The following is a 20,812-nucleotide window of genomic DNA, read 5'->3' as shown; positions in this document are numbered from 1 at the left end:
TCAGCTGTGTGAGTGTCCTCATCATGCATATAGTACCCAAAGATTGACAGTATCAGGCTTATTTCACACACTGTTCCCTGATATATTTCTGCAAGAAGCAGAGTCCAGAGAAGGTTGCAAAAATGTGAATGGGAGAGGGGTGTAGGTGCTGGAGCTGATGTGCAAGGTTGAAAATTATTTTGAGTACAATGGCTGCCTCTTGGCTGTAGCGTTTCACTACATTTAAGGGCATGTTTTCTATCTTTTGCTTTGTTTAAATGCCACATTACCCTCATCCCTTTGAAAAATAACTTTCATGGAGCCATTTGTTCCTTAAAATTTTCTGATATTGGGCTCCTCCTGAACTACCTTATTTGCATTTGAAAAGTAGGACACCTTCAAAGTTCATGGGTTTAATTGCTTTGCCAAGGTAATGGGTTTAACTTTTATATATTCTATGTAATATGGTGTAATACTGACGAAATAATAAATTCCACATCCCATCCTGAAGCAAATCTCTCATTAAAGTCAGTTTGAACTTTACCACAAAAAAAACCTAAAATTGAATAACTGAGCCTGGAATTACCATATGCCAGACTTTGCAGCAGCAACTGCAGCAAAGCCAACAAAATCCAAAGAATTTGCTTGAGATCAAATCTTTTGCTAGCAGTAAAAAATTAATAGGCAATTGTTACTAAAAAACTATATATTATCTAGGGAAGCTAATAGTTGTTCAGTTTAAATTCTTTTTTTTCCTCTAATACATATTTTAAAACACTTGTCTTTAAAATAAAGTTAATTTTTGTGTCCATGTGAATTGGCTACACATTGTGACAGAGCCTTTCCAAGAATATCTGAAACATAACAGCTATCATGACAATTTTCAATAAATCATTTCTGGCTGGGAGTCTCAGAGGAAGAGAAACTAAATGATGATTGAATTATCCTTCTATCTCTAAAAGCGATCTTTCCGAATCAGGACTGAGGCACTGTGAGGAAATAGGTTTAGAGCAATAATATTTCTGTTTTCATGATTCCCCTGTTCTCTGAAGAGCCAATGTACCAAATTTCTACTTTATAGATGAGATTTCACAGGGCAGAGTTATAAAATGGCCAGTGACTCAATGAAGAGATTGGGGTACAGGATAGTGGTAGCGATACACCACCTGAACTCCTCTTGCAGAAGTGTTGGAGGTGCAGGAATGCGCCTGGTTTAGTACCAAAGGCAGTGTGACCTGCATACAGGGCACATAAACTGGGAGTTACATGGCTAAAACAAGACTAATACCTCCGAAATAAAAGCTCCGGGTCACAAGTACCCAATGGCTCTGCCCCAGCTTCCAGCTTCCTGACCATGTCTGTGCCACTGGGCAGAGGGTGTCTGCGCTGCCTGCTCTCTCTCTGGCCAGGCTTTGCCATCTTCACCTCCAGAGGCAGGGCAGAAAGAGGCATCTGTAATCAGGCTGTGTTTTAAAGGCAGGCCAGATGCTGCTTGTGGAGAAGTGTGCCCCTCTCTGGCCAGGGCTGAACACTTTTCAGCCACAGAAAGACAAACGTCTTATTTCTGAGGCATCTCCAGTTCTGGAAACAACAAAGTAAGCACGTGCCATGGCTTTTTAGCTTTCCCAGAAAAGCTGTGAGGCTATGCTTCCTAGGCAGTCCCAATCCTACGAGAAGATCGAGTAACACAGCCAGAGCCAGTGGTTAGCAATTCTGTAAGCCACCTAGGAATATTAAAGATCTCAGTTTCAAAATCTCTCTGAATAAGAGATATTCTGACAAAATGCCACAATATTATAAGAGACTTCAAATCTTATTTTTTGTCATCTGAATACAAGCACAATTTGAGTATCTTTTCCTGTAAGCAAACAATATTTCAGTAGTTTAATCACATCATCAGCTGAGACAATCTATCCTGAATTGTACATATAGTTTGATATATTTAAGCATCTATTCTTATATAATTGATGAAGTATTTCAATGACTCCTTTACGCTCTACTAGGATGCTCAGTGGTTTAGAGAGAAGAAATCTCACAAAGGAATCTTGCAATCACAAGCCTTACAGAAGGCCTGGCTCCTATACTCCAGTGTCCCCTGCATGTTCCTTGAAAGTCTTTGAATTAATACCTTAAATATTTATACAGTTATTTGTTTTCCTAGCTTCTGTCAGGAACTAATGGTCTTTCCATTAATAAATTATACGATGTACACTTAATAACTTCAGCACTGTGTGCAAATCTCTGTTCAATGAAGATCTAGAGACTTGAGCAGATGTGTCTTATGTTACGTGTCTTACCTGCCACAACAACTGCACAAATTCAATAGATGTTGTACAGTTACTTGCCACTAAAATGCCAATGAAGAGTTTGAATTAAAGGAAATTAGCTGTTCAGGCATAGTTTTCCATTAATCAGTAGACAGAGCTCTTTCTAACTTCAGAAATAAGGAAGGGATGCAGAGATGTGATTGCAAGAGTCTGTAAGAAAGCCCCCCCATTTTTGACTTTGAGATGTCTGAATGCTTAAGATGCAAAGCCAGAGGGTCACATTCCAGCTAAAAACTAACAGGTGTGACTTCCAAAATAAACAGCATTGACTGACATTGATTCTGGATTTGGCCTGTTGTTTAGAAAATATTTTTGTCTAGTCAATGCCCCAGAATACAAAATAGCTTCACCTAGTCACAATTATCTAAATGCAATAGATTGCGTAAAAAAAGTTATTTTTACATCTACAAAACATACATAGAACATAGTATAATGTTAATATAATTTTAATAATTATGTTGGAAATATATAATATATGTCTATATCATATGAAAATAATGGCCACCTGTAAAGAGATAAAGGTTTAGTTAAGTAGGTCCTGCCTTTCATAAACTCACGCTGGCTGGGCCTGATCCCTGGTTGGCCTGTGTATGCCACATGATGCCACTCAAATGTACTGCTCCATGTTTTTCCCTGGCACTGCGGTCAGACTGACAGGCTTGTACTTTTCCAGATCCTCCTTCCAGCCTGTCTTGTAGATGGGCTTACCTCTTGTCAATGGGGACCTCCCCAGAATAGAGGGATTTATATCACGTGTGTTCTTTATGTCTGAAACAAAGCCCATCTCTCAGCACTTGTGTTAGAAGACCCCAAATTGCCTAAATGTCTCAGGAAGTAAGTTTTCATCAGGGGCCACCCTTGCTTTCAGGTCAGCACAGAGCAGGAACTGGAGCTCTGCTGTTTCAAGTGTGGTGATGCCAAAGCTTAAACCTCAGCTGAGCTGTGTGGTGGAAACTGTGCTCCCTGGTGTCTTGAGAAGGATTCGCTATGGAGCACATAAGGAGGAGGCCGGAGTTAGTGCTGCAGTGTCTTGCCTAATTCTATTTTTTTTTTTTTAAGCTGCAGTAGTAAAATTTAATACTTCCTACAAGCTGTACATACTGTAGTGTAAGAAATATAGACTGCATATAGATTTGCACTGCAGTTCCAGCAGCTGGTTAAGAAAAACTGCCTCTGTAGCACTGTTGGTCACTGCTGGTCCATTCTCTGGTAAAAACATCAAAGGTGTTTGCTAGGCTGTCCCAATAAGAGCAAAGTGGGAAAAAAGTTTGCCAGGCTGTGAAATAAGAGAGAGAGACTGTTGGTCTACCACAGCTGATGTTCTCACAAATCAGTGGTGCACAGATGTGCTTACTACATAGAAATAGAATCTCACAAAATCAGCTAACATTTTTGTAGCAGATGTTATATGCTGCACATGTCAACTCAAGATGACAGTCTCCTTAAATGCTTTCAGTGATTGCCTGGATAGTTCAATAAGTTATCTGGATACCACTTCTGCAAGGATATGTTATGGCCTTATACTGCTGCTAATGGAGAATCCACCATAATTTATGATTTCTACCTTTACAGCATCTTTTTTCTTTCAAAGCACTTCTTTGAAAACTAATAAAGCATGTAAGCATTATAGTAATAGCTAAGATTTGTTTATGAGATTTGCAGGGTACAGTTTGAGTTGACACAAATAACGTCTGTAACTAGACAATTATTGACCTTCCCAGGAGATTGATCCAGCAGCAATTACCAATATTTAGACAACATGCCATGTCCAGTGATTTCCATTTTACCTGTGTCCATATCTGTACACATTGTTTTCCTAATTAGAAACAGAACAAGTTCTTGTGGCATTTGAGTCTTTCTGTATGAGGCCTGGCTGGTGCACACTCCTTTCAGCCCTGTCTTCAGCACCAAGTGCCTCAGAGGAAGGAAATGTACATCAAATTGGCAGCTCCTTAGGTTGTCCTCCAGCTTACAGTTTCCTAATCCTCAGCACCCACAGCCTGGCTCAGTCCCTGGGGCCTGAGATGTATTCTAGAGGCTTTGATAAGAACCGACAGGTGAAATCCTTCCCCCCAAAAATCTATATAATTCTCAAATCTGTTTGTTGCTTACCCAAATCTGTGCCCCCTTTTTTGCCGCACTTACCTGTGCTCTTTTTTCTTCCTGCACTTCTCACAGGGTTAGCAATTTACAGCAGCTTTGAGCAGCAAATCCCAATTCTCCCTGTTTAAATGCTGATTCAGAGTAATTATTGCTCTTGTGTGAGTGTAATTTAAGGGATAATCATGCATCTTGCTGCTGCTTACATTCACCTTTTCCCTCTTGTTTAGGAAGAAGCCTTGTTCAGCACAAACATTCATACAACTCATATAGGAGAGGGCATATCCTTGACTTATCATCATCTGTGATTCTTTTCACTTGACAGGTTGAAAAATGTGTACACATATTTTCTCTGATGGTTCCCTTATCACTGTGGGCCTTCCTGAAGCTAAATCTGCTCAACCATTCAATTTTGATTCTGGAAGCAATGTTAAGGCCATTAGCTGTGTCCACATAAGGATGCTGTTATAAAACTTGACATGCTTATTAATCATAAATTCAGTAGACATTCTGCTTCAGTCTTTCTGGGGTCTGCTTATGCTTCATTTATGATGTAAAGTGGGGGTTTAGGGGGAAGGTGGTGTATTTTTAGATCAGTATTTATGTCAGGTAGCAGACAGTGTTTGGTATTTCCGTATCGCTTTCCACCCAAGGAAATGCACTTAGCTCTTTCCCACTTGCACATAGTTTGTTCCAGAGTGAGAGAGTGAAAAAGTACAGTTAGAGAAGTTCAAGAACAGGTGGCTGCAGACAAATGTTTGCTCTGCCTTATCAGTGGGGGACTAGCACCATTCCTTTTCCCCCATATATTACCATTTATTATTTCTGTATCATGATACCATCATTTAAGGGGGAGGTAAAACCATCATATTAGAATCACTTTTCTTGCTGCTCAATTCCACTAGGGCTTTTAAAGTGAAGCTGCCAAAATCTATATTCCTGAAATGTTACTTGTCTAAACCCATAGAACACCAGTGGTTTCCAGACTGCTGGTTAAATACATCTGAGAACAATAATTTTTGGATTGCCAAACTGACTGAATTAAGACATTTGTAACATATTGTATATTCAGCCTGGCCTCATGAAATGGCTTAGCAAAGATCATTAGCCTTGGAAAACTAGAATGCATTTCCATGGAAGAGGGAAGGAAATAGACTGTAACCTTCTGCTAGCATCTGCCAGCACATTGCTCTGAGCCCACCAGCCCAGGTCATGTCTGCACTCAGCCCTGGCTACAGATAAGATTTCTTGTCATCTGCAAATCTGTTATAATTGCACTTTCCTCTAATTGCCTACATTTGTTCAAATCTAGTAAACTAAAAGTGAAATGCAGTGAGGCAGAAAATGTGGAGATCAGCACCAAAGATAATATGAATGCAGTGGCCTGTGAACCAAGGCTCCTGAATTTTGCACATGTAGGGGAGTTGAAGACAGCAGAAGAAGAGGTCAAATTTAAGACCACAATATGGGAAGGGACAATATGGGTCACCATGTCTAGTCTCCAATCTCACAGGCAACCATATCATAGAATTACTTTCATCAGTTTTTTGAGTTCTGCATGTAGTAATGACCAATGCACAGGCTGACACTATTGTTTCAAACGCTCTGCAAATATTGCTTGTCATCTTCCCTGGTCCAGGAAGATATGATTAAAAATAAAATACCTCAGCTTCTTACCCTGCTCACCCCATCCAACTTCCTATTTTAATTCATTTCTAAATGCCATTTGCAATCCTTTTGAGCCACACATCATTTTCCACCTTTTTGAAAAAGCTTACCTTGTTGTTAGCCGACCTGGCCACATATCAGAGCATCAGTGCTCCCCTTCCACTTACCTGCACGGCTGCCGAATGTGCTGTCATTCCACCTCAGGTGGAATCATTAACTACAAGATCCTGTCTTCTCACAGTCCAGTAAGTGCTGAAACCCTGTGGCTGTACACCACAATTAATCTCTTCTGATGTTCAGGTACAGAACAGATTCGTGTTTGATTCTCTATTGGGAAGTTGCTCATTAGAGGTTGTAAAATAAGAGAGGACAATTATGGGTGGGTCTTTCTTTTCCTTTTTCCTTTTGCCTGTACTTGGGCTTGAAGATCATATTTTTCGCTTTGATTTACTCTGTTTTATTACTTTTAAGGTAGTTTTTTTATGCAAGTTGCTTTTCATGTGCTTTTTTCTCCTACTGAGCTATATCTTCTGCCTCCAGGCTGTGCTCTGTGTGATGTCCTCAGCTCCCCTTACCTGCAACTTGGCTCAGATCTCACCAGCTTTTGTTTGACCATACAGTGACCTGTATTATTTCATAACATTTTAAATATCACTGTCATACTAATAATGCCTAGATGCATTGCTTTACTGATTGCTTCAGAAATTTTATGTGTTCACTAAAGCCCTTTGAGCTAAGCATTCAATATGTTTCCTTAAATTAGAGCTTGGAAATTTAAAAGTCAAGCTATTAATTGTCGGCATCGAGTCTTCAAATGTCTAGAGGGATGTCTGCTCTTTCATTTGATAATGTCTCCGAAAAATCCCAAACTGAGACACTGGTATGTGTTTTAGGGAGTTTTAATTAGATTCTCTCATCATTTATCAGGCATATGAAGGTAAATGCAGAGTTTCTTCTTATATCAGTAAAATTTGTGTAAGAATTATGGATCTGGGATTAAGGCTCCACAACAGCTTTGATTGAATTATTTCCTAAGTTCTTTTTTGCAATCATTCTTGTAATGGACTCTGGATGGAAATACCTAAACCCCTTCATACTGGGTCCCATTGATTTTCAGTACTGATTTACCAAATTTCGTGAGGACTGAGATAAAAAGGACTTGTGCTTTCAACTGGAGAAGCATGCATTTATTTTATACACTAAATCAGGCACAAAGACCTGGATCACTTAGTGTTTCATAATATTTCTGAAGTAAGTTTTCAACTTCCCTCTGGCTTTTTCCAGCGTTTTCAGATACACCTAAACGATTAGAATAAAAATGAGAGATATTGGTACAGCAGCAAGGAATTTTGCAATAGATAACATTGAGTCATCTGGTCTTTATTGTGGCATACAAACTCTCATGGAGCCAAAACAGAGGCACATTGACATTGACTATGGATTGGAGAGAATTGCTGATTCTAAAAATTCTGTTAAAATCAGCATGTTGGCAGATTGAGCAAGGAGAATCTTAAAGACTGTTACTAGATAATGCTGAACGGATGGTCTTGCTTAAGTCCCATCTGTCTCTGAACTACAGGTACCTCAAGTAGGACCCCATGGAAATTCCTCTCTCCTCTTGGGACCCTCAGGGTTTTCTCTGCCTTTTGTTTCCAGAACAGAGGTTGGATTCTCAGATTCCTGAAATCTAGGCAACTACAACAACCCATTAAACTTAGAATACTAAAACAGTCTTTGGAGGAGGAACTGGGAGTTTTGCCAGCAGCCCATAGAGTCATGCTTATTTTTGGACTCTCCACACACGTGGATGTTTAAGAAAACCCTGCTAATCTGAGCAACAGCTTTACAAGGGGTGGGGATATTCCCATCATTCCAGAGTGACATGTAACCCCTGGGCACAAGATGCTTCAGAAAGCTGGGCATTGTACACCACAGGCAGCTGGACTGAATCTGTTCCAGGCACTGAAATAAGTCTGGAAGGACTTTAGGCGGGAAGGAAGGCGGGAAGGAAGGAAGGAAGGCAGGAAGGCAGGAAGGAAGGCGGGAAGGAAGGCAGGAAGGCAGGAAGGCAGGAAGGCAGGCAGGAAGGCAGGAAGGCAGGAAGGAAGGAAGGAAGGAAGGAAGGAAGGAAGGAAGGAAGGCAGCAAGGAAGGAAGGAAGGAAGGAAGGCAGCAAGGAAGGAAGGAAGGAAGGCAGGAAGGCAGCAAGGAAGGAAGGAAGGAAGGAAGGCCGGCCAACCGTGTAGGCATGTGATGGACACTTACATGATCTAACTGCTTCTGTGAGACAGGCCAAGAAACATGTCTTAATATATCAGATTAGATTTAGACAAGGAACTATCAGGCTGTCTCTTCTACTTTCCAAGAATTGCTCTTTTCTTACTACATATCCAAAATGTAGGAAAATGACCTTCAAGAGCTCTGTGGAAAAGAGTACCTGTGGCAGAGGGCATGTGGCAGCAGTTATAGTAAAAGTACTTCGTCCAATTTGGACAATCTGCTCCAAATTTTTTTTCAAATTTATTCAGAAAGCCACAGCCTTTGAGCAGCATTTAGCAAACATCCATATTGCTACCAGACAGGTACAGGCTATTTTACAGAAATTTATGAATGTAGATGTGACTGCTCACAAAAGTAGTGATGAAAAATAGAGCAGTGTATGCTTTCTATATTGCAATGCTATCCTCCATGTAATGACTTCAGATACATTTGTAACTGGTGTCAAATCTGTCACCACACTAGCCATAAGAGGAGGAGAAGGCTGAGTCATGAAGACTGTGTGCAGATGGCTAAATAAAGCAGGGCAGAGCCCTCTGTGCAGTCCTGCAGGATGGCGGTGTGCCCTAGGGCACATCTGTGTGCTACACACCCCTTTTCCTGCAGAGTGGGCAAGCACCTACAGGAAGCAAGTTTTGATGGTGCCAGGGAGAACTGTCATGGGCACCAGGTGAAACAGGGCCCCAGAGAACATGGATGATGGCACAGTGTAGGATCACGGGTTGCCTCTGTTTATACAAACAGACAGACCAGCTGTTGGACTTGTGTACACATAGGGAAATTGTGGCAGAAGTAGGAGGTGGCAAACCAGTCATTCATGTATTTTCTGGAATTTCAAAATACTATGGCAAGTTTGCAAAAAAGGAATAAAACTTCCTGTAATCCCATGTCATAGAAGAATTGCTGCTATCCCTGACAATCAGGAGGAAGAGCCTGTCATTTCTAGGCTCGCTTACGCTCACAACCCCAAATCTCTCTTTTATATTTTTATACTATGTTCAGTCCAAGCTTGTCTTCTGTCAAGAGGCCTGCAGAAAAATGAGCCCCTGCACAGGCAGTCATTCACCTCAAGGTCCAATTCTTCATGGGTCAGGCAATCCAGCAGCTCCACATGGGACCTTAATGAAACATTCCAAGAAAGCTCCAGGGACAAACAGTCATTAAAAGCTGTTAACAGCACCATAATTAAAAACAAATTAACAGGAAATCCGAAATTGCCTTAAGAATTGTTTCTGTCTTGTGTCACATCTCATAAATCTCAAATTACCATTAAAATTTGACTTAATATTTCAGAATAGCTGCAAGATCAACAAACCACTACAAACTAGTTAAAACCCTACAAAATTTGCTTCCTTAGTACTACAACCAGAGGATTTCTCTGGCAGTCTGAATGGCACTGATACTTTTAAAACCCTTTATTTACTTCAGAGGAAAGAAATAGCAAAAGAAAAGACGGTTCAATAGCTGCAGCTGTATTTGTAATGAATATTTCTCCAGCATGACTGTTGTTTTCTGCTGAACTTGGAACAAGTTAACCCTTTTTAGCCAAATCATCCTTCCTGTCACAGGAATGGTTAGGTAGTTTCTGCATCCTCATTTAAACAGGTGTTTATTATGACCTAGGTAATGAATGAAATGAAAATTTCTTCCAAAAGAGTGTGGTTTGAATTTCCCAGCATTTTAGAAATGGTTATGCTTAAAGATTTAAAGAATTTCTTCTTATATTAATACATTTGTAAAGTTATTGAGACAGAGGAACTATATAAGGTTTTTCCTCCATACAGAACACAAAACTTGTTTCAAAATCAATTATGAACCTAGACATATATGATAATGAAACTATAGGTATCTATTGTAAGCTCAGTAATTTAAAAGACAATGACAGGATTGGTTTTGCAGCAAAAACAAAATTTAAACTCAGTGTGTCAAAATAGCTATGGTTGCATAAAAGGCCTGATGGTATCAGATATTTCATTAAAAGCTCACATCGTATGGAAAAGTAATTATGTGATGATCTCAACTTTGACTTAAAACCAATGCAATTGGTTTTATGGCAAGTCCTGCCTGGATGCAGAAAAAAGCTAGAAAATGTTTCCCAAGTGCATTTTGCAGACTCAAAACCTGAAGACAAATAAAAGATCCCAAAGATAATAGACTTTAAAATTCCAGGTCTTTTGTGAACTCATCTTCAGGTTTTTTTAGGGCTGACAATCCTGATTCCTTAAGAAAAAAAAAAATCTAATAATTTGCATTGTCAAAGAATGTCAGAAAATACAGCTTGTCATTTTTGTCAGCTTATCAGTTTTTTATCATTGTTAATAGTGCAGTTTCTTTTATTATATTGGTTAGACTACAAAGTTGTTACAACAAGCTTTGGGTTATTTTTTTCCCTTGCATGCTAACATTTTCTTTTAATCTACAAAGTACACTGTGTCATGTAAAGCCCACCAATCTGGGCTTCCAAACCTGCATGTACAAAATTCTGCTTTCTGCCAGGCTGTGTGGACACAGGTCAGTGCTGCCTAAGAGCATTCCAAAGGAACGGATTCATCCTCACAGCCCAGCGCAGCATGGGCCAGGGTAGGGCAGCAGGCAGCACAGAAAAAAGGGAAATGAGAAGAATTTGAACAAAGCCAGTCCAGGACACCAAAAGACAAGGGACTATTTTCGTACAGAATTTTAGTTCCTGAGATGTCCAGATGAGGCCACTGTGGTTTTATTATCTCGATTTCAGGAAAAAAATTAATTTGGTTACCTCAGATTTTCCCATCTCCACAACTGCAAGCATGCTCAATAGCCTGTTTTTCTGTTGGAGAACAAAGAATAGGAAATGGTTTGTCTTTTTTTTTTTATTTCATGCAGAGGTTATGATACTCACAGAGGCAGGAAGGGAACTGGACAATGAGAGCTGCAGATGTGGAATTTCTTTTTTAAATCCCCTTTGCTGCTGCTTGATGTCTGGCAGGCAGTGGAGATACAGCAGCGCAATAGCAGGAGATGCTGTGAGGCTGAAGCAGAGCAAGAATTTTTCTTTGATAGAGATCCCCTGGTGAAGCTTTCCAGCAACAGCCCAGCCCAGACTCTGCTGGGCTGTATCACAGGCTTAGTTTCAAATGGACAGTGTGATGCAAAGCCAGGGCAGGGTACAGAGCACTTTGGCTGAGTCACGCTGTTAGGAAACGAGGATTTCTGTGGTGAGAAGCCACAGTAGGCACTGCCAAGTCCCCAGGCAGTGAACTCCAGTGTGTTTTGGAGATGGGAACAACGTTCTCATCCAAAAATATCTGGCCAGCCATGGGGGGAGGCAGTGGCTACAGGGAGACTGTGCTTCCTTTGTGTTCTGTTTTCATTTGTTACTAAAAGTGACCTGTGGAAGAAAGATCTCTGAAGTGACCATGGGGCCATGGTCACAGGTGGGAGCCCAGCCACGGGGAGCAAAGCCAGTCTCTGGCAGATTCTGGCAGATTCTCTGAGGCAGATTCCTCATTTCAGCAGTGAGACTAAAAGAAAGGAAATGCCTAATTTTACACATGCTCTCCAAAAAGCCTTTTTCTTCCCTTTGCGTTTGCCCCACAGAAGCAAAATGCCATGTTCAAATCCATGGATGCTCTCTGAGAATAACTGCATTTTTAACAGCAGCTGGGCAGACAACCCAAAGGCAGAGCTCATGAGAGGCTCATGCTTTCTCTCCTCCACCGGCTTGGGATGAAGGGCCACATTTTAGGGCCCCATCATGCAAGGCCCAGTCTTGCCCAAGCCACTGGGTTTCCTCTTCCCCCTGAGCATCTCCTCTCCCATTCTGGGCAGCGTGTGGGGATGATGGTTAACAAGAACACTGAGCCAGAGCTTACAGCTGTGATGGCAATTAGTATAACATTTATTTGTAAACTGAGGAATACTGGCAAAAAGTGCGTGTGAGGGAGGGATCTGTGACTCACAGGCTGCCAGCTCACTCTAACCAGAGTTAGGTTAGACCTAAAGGCCTCAGCCTTTTTCAGGCTCATCCAGGCACTCCAGGGAATGCAATATTTCAGTCCCAGCACAAGTTGGTTTTGTGTCACGCAGCCCTGTTCAAACACGTTTTAACTGCGTAGCTTGCTCAGCTCGCCACTGTCTTGCACTGCTCCCCGTGGTCCTGATTGCTCTCCTGAGGTCTCCAAGGACCCCACTTTTCAGACACAACTGCAAGAATGCCCCCTCTCTGCCCTCTCTTCCCAAGCAGATGCAGCTCTATGAGGGATCCTGACGCTCAAAGGAGAGCCCTGACCCAAAGCTCAGAGGAGACTGAGTGGTGCTTGGCAGTAAGAAGGGGCTGTGGGGATTGACTCCAAAGTGGTTGCTGGAGTGCTTTGACTTCCAGATGCAGTCTTCTGCATAATCCTTTAGCATCTGAGCTAACACAAGGTTTTAAGGTGAGGATCTCTGAAATGAGATGGTTAGGGAGGGTACCCTCATCACCAAATCTCTCCGAAGGCAACAACACACCTTCATCACCATTGATTCAATGGAGAAGAAAAGTCCTGAAAGTCTTGTACTATTTGTTGCAATTTTCGACTAGTTTAGATGATACCTGGAGCTTTTGCAAATCCTTTTTATGGTCCCTTTGAGCTTAAACTCACTGCGTATGTACTCCTGTAGCAATACAATTTCCTTTCACCAGCAGAGCTCACTTCAGCTGTTGTTGGGTATTATTATACCTCACTGCTTCTTTCTTCTTCCATCAGCCCCTCTATATTGGATCTAAATGTCACTTACAGTTCAAGCTATTTGACTGCTCATCTCCCTGTACCCCAGAATAGCCCAGGAAGACATGAAAGTTCACAGGGGAAGGGACATCAAGAGGCTCCATTTTCTAGAGCACAAAAGAATCAGACCCCAAGAATCTGGTTAATAGATGTGAAAGTATCACAGGACGTTTAGGACAGAGTAATTTGGTTAGAACTGTGTGATATGACTGCTCACACTTGGTGCTGTGTGCAGCAAGAAATCATCCAAGTGGGCACAGATACTACTGCAAAATGTCACTCCTGCAGTGAAGTTGGTACCCTTTCTGAAAAGAGAGAGGCCAATCCTCACCACAAAGGAGATATAAAAGCTAAAACTTATTGTGAACATTATTTTTTTAACTAAGCAGAAAACAAGGACTGACATAAAAAGTCTTTATCAGTATTTTTGCAGCATACAAAACTTCCTGGTAGACTGGTAACTACTTCAGGGAAATCAGGAACCAAAATAAAAGTGATTATGAAAACATCCTTCAAATCTGAGTTGAAATGACAGCTTCTTTGCTTGTTTTCTTCTTTAGCTTGTTTGTTTGGTTTTTTTTAACTCACTCATGCTAATTGTCCTGCAGCCGTGATATGTACCAGATAGCCAAGAAAGCTGACATAGTGAAGTTATATACAGCATCCTTGTGACCTTTTTGCAGTGAAGATACATATCTGTCCAATAAAGCCCAGGCCAAATGACAGTGACAGCTGTCTTGTGGCATTCAGTTTGAATTGAACAGGTTTGCTCACAAGTCAGGAGCAAGTGTTTCATTACAGACTGTGCACCAAGATCAACATAAGCCCCCAAAAGTGAAACTTTCCCTCAGCAGCTGTGGAAACTGTTCCGGTGGACTGAGATGCACTTCACAGGCTCCTCCTTGTCTCCTTGCTTTGACTTTCCCACCTCCTGCAGGCTGTCATCCTCTGTTGGCATTTGCATATTGCAAGGGAATAAAATCTCAGTTCTCTCTGGAGTGAATCAGAGTGTTATGGGAACGGAGCACTCGAAGAACGAGGAGCGAAGGAGCATGGTTTTCCTTAGGAGAGGCCCAAAGCTGCCTGCATGGGAAGACGCCCTTCTCGCAGGGAGAGAGCCCAAGTCACTGCTGAAAAGGGGACTGCGTTATGTCAGCTTGAGCCTCATAATGAAAGGGATGACCAGCACACCTGACTTCTTGTGGGGACTGCACGAGGTGCAGAAGCTGAACCTTTCACGCAACCAGCTGGTGGTGATTCCTCCTTCGCTGGGGAAGCTGGACAGGCTGGTAGTGCTGAACTTGGGTGGCAACTGCCTCAAGTGTCTGCCTAAGGAGATCGGGCTGCTGAGGAACCTGAAGGTCTTGTTTGTCAATATGAATTGCCTGAAAGAAGTGCCAGCAGAGCTCAGCTTGTGCAGGAAGCTGGAGGTTCTGAGCCTCTCACACAACTGCATCTCACAACTGCCTTTGAGCTTCACCGACCTGACAAGTTTGAGGAAACTGAACCTCAGTAACAACCGCTTTGTGCAAATTCCTCTTTGCATTTTCGCCCTGAGAAGCTTAGACTTCTTGCACCTAGGGTCCAACAAGCTGGAAAACATCGCAGAGAGTATCCAGTATCTGGTGAATCTGCAAATCTTTATTGTAGAAAATAACAACATACGCAGTCTGCCGCGGTCTCTGTGCTATGTCAGCACCCTGGAGCTGCTGAACGTTGATTACAATGCCATCCAGAGCCTCCCAGATGACCTGTACCTGCTGCGCCGGCTGCGCCGCATTGCCTGGAACCCGATGGACAAAGGCCTCCACATCGCCCACAACCCCTTGTCCCGGCCCCTGCCCGAGGTTGTTGAGGGGGGGCTGGACGTCCTCTTCAACTACCTCAGAGACAAAAAGGAGCACAACTGAGCTTCTGCTGAGCTTGGGATTAAGCCTGTCATCAAGACTCAATCACATCAGAGAGCTTTCCTGCACAGGCATTTCCACTTCATAATGCTTGGATTTTGAAGGCTGTGGATGGCTTTAGTAACAGTTGGAGGAAAGCAAGTAAAGTACAATGGTCTTGATCAAGTGTGTGAAGAGCAAACGTTCTAAAAATGGCTACCTCTGTAACCTTCACTGTTGTGATACTTGGGGGTTTTTTTAGAAGAAAACACAACAACAAACTTGTGATAAAATATTTGCTCTTCATTTGACAGAAACAAGTTAAAGCAGACTGCTGGATGTGCAGAAATGTGTATTTGACAGCGATTAGGTTGGAGAAATATTAATATAAATTAGACTTTCTCTCTGTGATTGCCGTTGCATTTCTACTCCTGCTCACTTCTTCATACACAGGTAAACCATTACATAAACAAACACTGCTATCTAAGTGAATCTCAAGGAAAATGTTTGCTTTGGGCAGTGAATATATCCTGAGCTATATTAGCTCACAGACAGTATATTACTGGCCAGTTCAATACCACTTGTTGTTTACCCCACAGCTGTGCTCTGGCTTGTGTAAATTACAGGTAGAGATTGCCAGTGATGAGGCAATTTCCCAGTTCTTTGGAAGTAGATCCCAAACTTCCCCAGAGCTCCTCGTACCCCTGATGAGACAAGCAACCCTTCCCTGGAGCCTCCTAGGATGCTGACAGCAGTGCATCACAGCCGGGAGCAGCATCTGCACAAAGCAGAGAAAGGACTGTGGCTTCTTCCCTCACACAAAGGATGGAGTTGCTCATTGTTACATGTACAACTGCTCTCCATTCCCTTTCCCATATCCCTGCAATCCAAGCTATGGAGTAACTTTACTCAGGAGGCAGTACATCTCCTAAAGTTGAAATATTTCCTTCAGGAAAAGCAGCATCAACCCAGTCATCACCTTAAGTAAGAGCTTCAAAAACAAATAGTTATTTCTGGGATTTTCGGTATCAGCCAGCAGCATAAAAGTCAAGTCTTATGAGGTTTCTCATATTGATCTTCTGTGAATGTCCTTCATCAAAGTTTTATCTGGTAATAAAGAGGCAGTATGAAAGAGCTGTTAACAATTTATGCAACTTGGGTTTCTTGTTCCCTCACACCAGTGTAAAACAGAAGCAGCTCTGTTGAAATCAGCTGAGATAAATGCTTGTAATGGCAGTGTAAGAGAGGAATGAGGCTGTAATTCTTGAGCTAATTATGAGTATTCAAAGCCATTTTCAAAGTGCTTCCTATGTCAAATCTCAGGAATCAATGATTACTTTCTAAAACATAATTTGTTCAAAATTATAGAAGGCTGTGAAAGACTGATCCTGCTTCTAGTGAAGTTAATGGGCAATCCCTGGCTGAGGGAAAAGCTCCTCAGCAGAGGTAGGAGCAGCCTGATAAAGCAGACAATTATGTAATTCATAGGTACATGTGAGTAAAGGCAGCACCTTTGGGCACACTGACATTATCAGTGTGGCGTTGAATGCTAGCAATGAGGAATTGCTGCTCACAGAATATTCCACCCTGGGTCTGCCTGACCTGATATTTTATTGTGTTGGATTGTTTTGCGTATGATTTGTATCTTAACTGAGAATTTCAGTGTTAGGCCTGGAAATCACAGTCTCCAAGTGTGCAGTCAAGGACAAATCTCATGTTTCTAGCAAACATTAAACCTTTTTGAAGGGCATATTTGTTCAAGCATTAAGCAAACAAAGCAAGAAAACAAATATTTTGTGAATTTTTTTACTTAATATATATTTCAAATGCAAAGATATTTTTAGTGTAGCTTTACACGTATTTATTTCACCTATGCAAAATTCCAAGTTTTTAATGAAAAATGCATCTAATAAATTAATATGTGATTCCATTAGCAACAAGGAATAAAGCTGCAATTATTTTTAGAAATACCAACAGATAATTCTTGGAGGGGATTAGGGACAGATTATTAACTTTTCTAAATGCTCATTTCATATCCCTTAGTCTGGCATTCACGTAAACACTGCAATATTGCTTTGCAGGAAAATTAGATGCCTATGGCATTAATCACCTGAAAAGATTTTCCACATGTCAGTATCCAGGATTATATGACACCAGATAGCCTCTGATATGATCTGACTAGGAGAGGTATGCACAGTAATTTACATGGAAGATGTGAGGCTGGACTGCGTGTGTTCATTAGGATACCACTATGAGGGTGAGAAACAGTGAACGATTCAAGAAAATGATCTCCAGACAGAGGATTAAAAGGCAAATTTGACATAATCAAATGCATCTGCAAAAGCAGTTATAATATGAAGTGCAATACCAATAATTTAAAATTAAATTACTCAATTGAGTAATAATGACCTTTTACTCAAGCTAATAAACCTTTGTAAGCATATGAAACACATAAAAGTGACTGCCTTTTTAAACAGAATAATAAAATTGATTGAATAAATGGTACTTTAATGTATAATTCAGATTTTACCATTAAGAAAATAATTTCTACTGATCTGCTTTAGTCTTTTTTTTCATTCCTCAGCCAAGGCCCTTATAGAGCTTTCTCAGAGATACAGAAAATTATCTCTCATGACTGAAGGTAGCGTTCTGAATTCTTCCTATAAAAAGAAAATATTGTATACCACTGTTATTGTATAAAAATATGCATGAGAGGCAACTAATGACATATGTACTTGCATCTGAGAGGGAGCAAGACAGAAGAAGCAAGCAAGGGCACAGAAGGGAGATAGAATGCATAATGTCACATGCTGGCTCTAGTTTTGAGCAGGGCATTAGAAAAGAATTGGTGGATCTCAGCGTTGTCATCTGATATTAGCTGTGCAAATGACAAGGAAAAAAGGAACTGAAAGGCTGCAGGGCCTGTAGTCATATCTCATAATATATGACAACAATACCACTTATGTGTATATCAAATGATACAAGTTTAATTTTATAATCTTTCAGAGAACTGTATGCAGAATATTACTCTTGTTTCTGGTAAGCACTGAAGTTTTCTCATCCTAAGCTTCACAGCAGCATAACATTTGATTCATCTACTATTTTTGGTGGTGGTAGTGTTCTTTAAAGGAATGGAAAATGTGGGTTCCACTGGTAGAAAGGATTCTTTTCTGGCATGGTGGCTTTTCTATGGCTGTTGCTCAGGGAGGCTCTCAAGGTGCTTAGAAAAAACTCTTGATGTGGACAAAAGAAAAAGCAAAAAACAAGAACAAAGTAGAAAGAATATAGTCAGGGGTCAAGCTGGCTGGAATCAATGTAATGCACAATAGGGCTATAGAATTTTCTTCTCAGCTGTCATCAATCCCATCGGTGGTACATTTCGTCAGATCTGGTGAAAAGGTTCCACTTATTTTTATTTTAAATTGAAAAGAAAGATGCATTCTGTGAAAAATTTAAAGTCTAGTCAACAAGCTAAGCCTTTGAAAACTGGAAGGTTTCAGGCTTTTGGCCTAACCAAAGTTAGTGGTTTGACTGAAAGAAAAACATTTTCATCTGAAATATTGCTGTAATACCTGACTGGAAGTTAATGCTGAAATGTATTGTGCCTACTGCTCTGAGGCCACTCGCCAACTCTGGCACATGGGCCAAATTCTTAATGCCACTCGTGACTGGTAAATTCCCAAAATACACTGCCTTGCTCCAGGCACCCATGGGCATGTCACCTGGCCAGGAACACCAGCCCATTACATGAGCAAAGCAGCAAGAACCTACAAAGACCCATTTCAGAGATGTGGAAAATTTCCAAGATGTGGACTGCAGTTGCATTTCAAAACAGAGTTTTGCAGAGTCCAGTTGAAATATCTTGAAATTCCGATTTAAAAGTTTATGATTATTAATCTGGCTGAAAAATATGTCAACTTCTTTTTACCAACTTGCCAATATTTTCTCCATTCTTTTTTGTTTTCATCAAAATTCCCCTCTTTTTTTGTCAACATAAAGAACAGTTTCTAATCATTTTACTACAAGAATATGCATTCTGCAGTTTAAATTTTTTAGAATATTAATGAATTAATTTCTTATTGTGCTTCAGATAGCTTCAGGAAGCCAGATCTTTCAGTTGGTAATTCTAAATTAGTGAAGGAGGATGAATCTAAAAAATATTACATTGACTCTGGAGAGATTTGGACTTGTCATTTACTTCACTAGGCCAGCACACTACTTGAAAAACATACCACAGCATTTAAGTTCTGCAAGCAGAAAAACCACTGATACTTCAGCTTATTTCTTTAAACAGTGAAAAAACAGAAGCCTCAAAGGTCTTCAGCACATGAGAAAGAAATAGAACTAAAGAAAGAAAGTAAGCAAGAAAGCAAAGAAAATTAACTAATCATCTGGGCATTATGATTTCACCAAATTTCAAGGGCAAATTTGCTTCACAGCCTTCAGACAGCAGCTCTTAAGTGATTCAAGGAGTGTTTCAGGCTGAGTGGCCGAGTTCTAATAAGTATGCATGAAAATAATTATATAAAAATAACAATATATAATAATACATAAAATATTAAGAAAACATGTATATTATTATGTCACATGTTCTTCTGCCATTCTCACATGTGGGAGCTGAAATCTTGAAATATTTACAGGCAGAAGAAAACTTCTGACTCTAGAAGGGCTTGTATTGATATGAGAATATATATTTCTCCCATTTTATACGTGGCAAAAACCAGATTTAATAAATCAGTAAATGTTTAAATGGGAATAAGGCTTTAGATATATTGGTACAGAGGTTGACTTTAATACTCACATATGGAGTAAGTCTGAAATTCCTTTTATAAAATTGCATGATCATTCCTCTGTACAAGTAAGAGGCAGAACAGTAATTATAAAATATGACCTTCCCTCACTGATTCCATGCATTTATCTGCGGTGCAAGAAGAGCCAGCCAGCCTTCAAAAACTGCCCTCAGCACTGCCCAGCAGAACTGATAGCATCCTGCACCAGTACAGCCACCTTTGCAGGTGTTTACTTTGCAGGGTTTAATGACAAAGCCTGAAATTTATAGTCCAATGTATGTGGAGTCACATCATGCATGGCTAAAAAGGTGGTTTCCAGCAAAGCAGGAAATGTATCAACAACTTCAGAAAAGGTCACTGCAAATTATGCTGCCCCATAAAGTGAGCTTACCCAGGCAGAGTGAAAAGAAGACCAAAGGGCAAAGCTTTATGTTTTCCTAGGGCTCAGAGGAGTTTCAGATAGCATAAATTCATTGATGGATAGCCTGCTTTTAATTTCCACTTCCCAGACATTAAAAACCAAAAATTACTCTTTTGATACAACTCTCTGAGGGAAATAAGTATTGCTTCACTTTCTCCAGCTTTTGCATCATTGGTGTGTTCACAGAAGCAATGAATTGCTTTTCTCCTCCTGCAAAGGCAGCTTTGCCGGGTGTGAGTGGGCGTCAAAATGTACACAGGGTCTTATCTCTCACCCTGCAGGGAAGGAGTGCAGGACAGAGGAGCCTGACAGGCTCCACAACCACTGGTGACAGGATGAGTAACCTACCCAAAACTGGTGTCATGCTCACGACACCAGCTTTATGCACTTGCCTTCAAGGTATCAGGCAGCGGTTATTCTCCAGACACTGTTTCCATGGTTGATAGAGAGAGATGGATACAGAGAGCTCCAGGTCATCCGCAGACTAATTTAAGCATGTAAAGTAAGGTCAGTGAAGCTGTAGGGTACCAATGCCTTCCTCTGACTGGCCTTCCTTGCCTCTGCAGCATGTGTGCAGCGGGCACAAAACACCCTCTCTCAGTATAGTATAACATTCAGAT

The 20,812-nt window shown here is 40.9% G+C and overlaps 1 protein-coding gene across 1 annotated transcript; it reads left to right on the top strand.

The window, feature by feature from the left end:
* The first annotated feature begins 13,876 nt into the window (after positions 1-13,876).
* On the top strand, positions 13,877-17,540 carry LRRC30 (leucine rich repeat containing 30). Its single transcript, XM_082291969.1, has one exon. It carries the CDS (start codon positions 13,977-13,979, stop codon positions 15,003-15,005), a length of 1,029 nt encoding a protein of 342 aa, XP_082148095.1. The 5' UTR covers positions 13,877-13,976; the 3' UTR covers positions 15,006-17,540.
* Positions 17,541-20,812: the final 3,272 nt, after the last annotated feature.

This window comes from Coloeus monedula (genome assembly GCF_965178545.1).
Source record: "Coloeus monedula genome assembly, chromosome: 1".
NCBI classification, from domain to species: Eukaryota; Metazoa; Chordata; class Aves; order Passeriformes; family Corvidae; genus Coloeus; species Coloeus monedula.
This window is presented reverse-complemented; position numbering and strand designations above follow the sequence as displayed.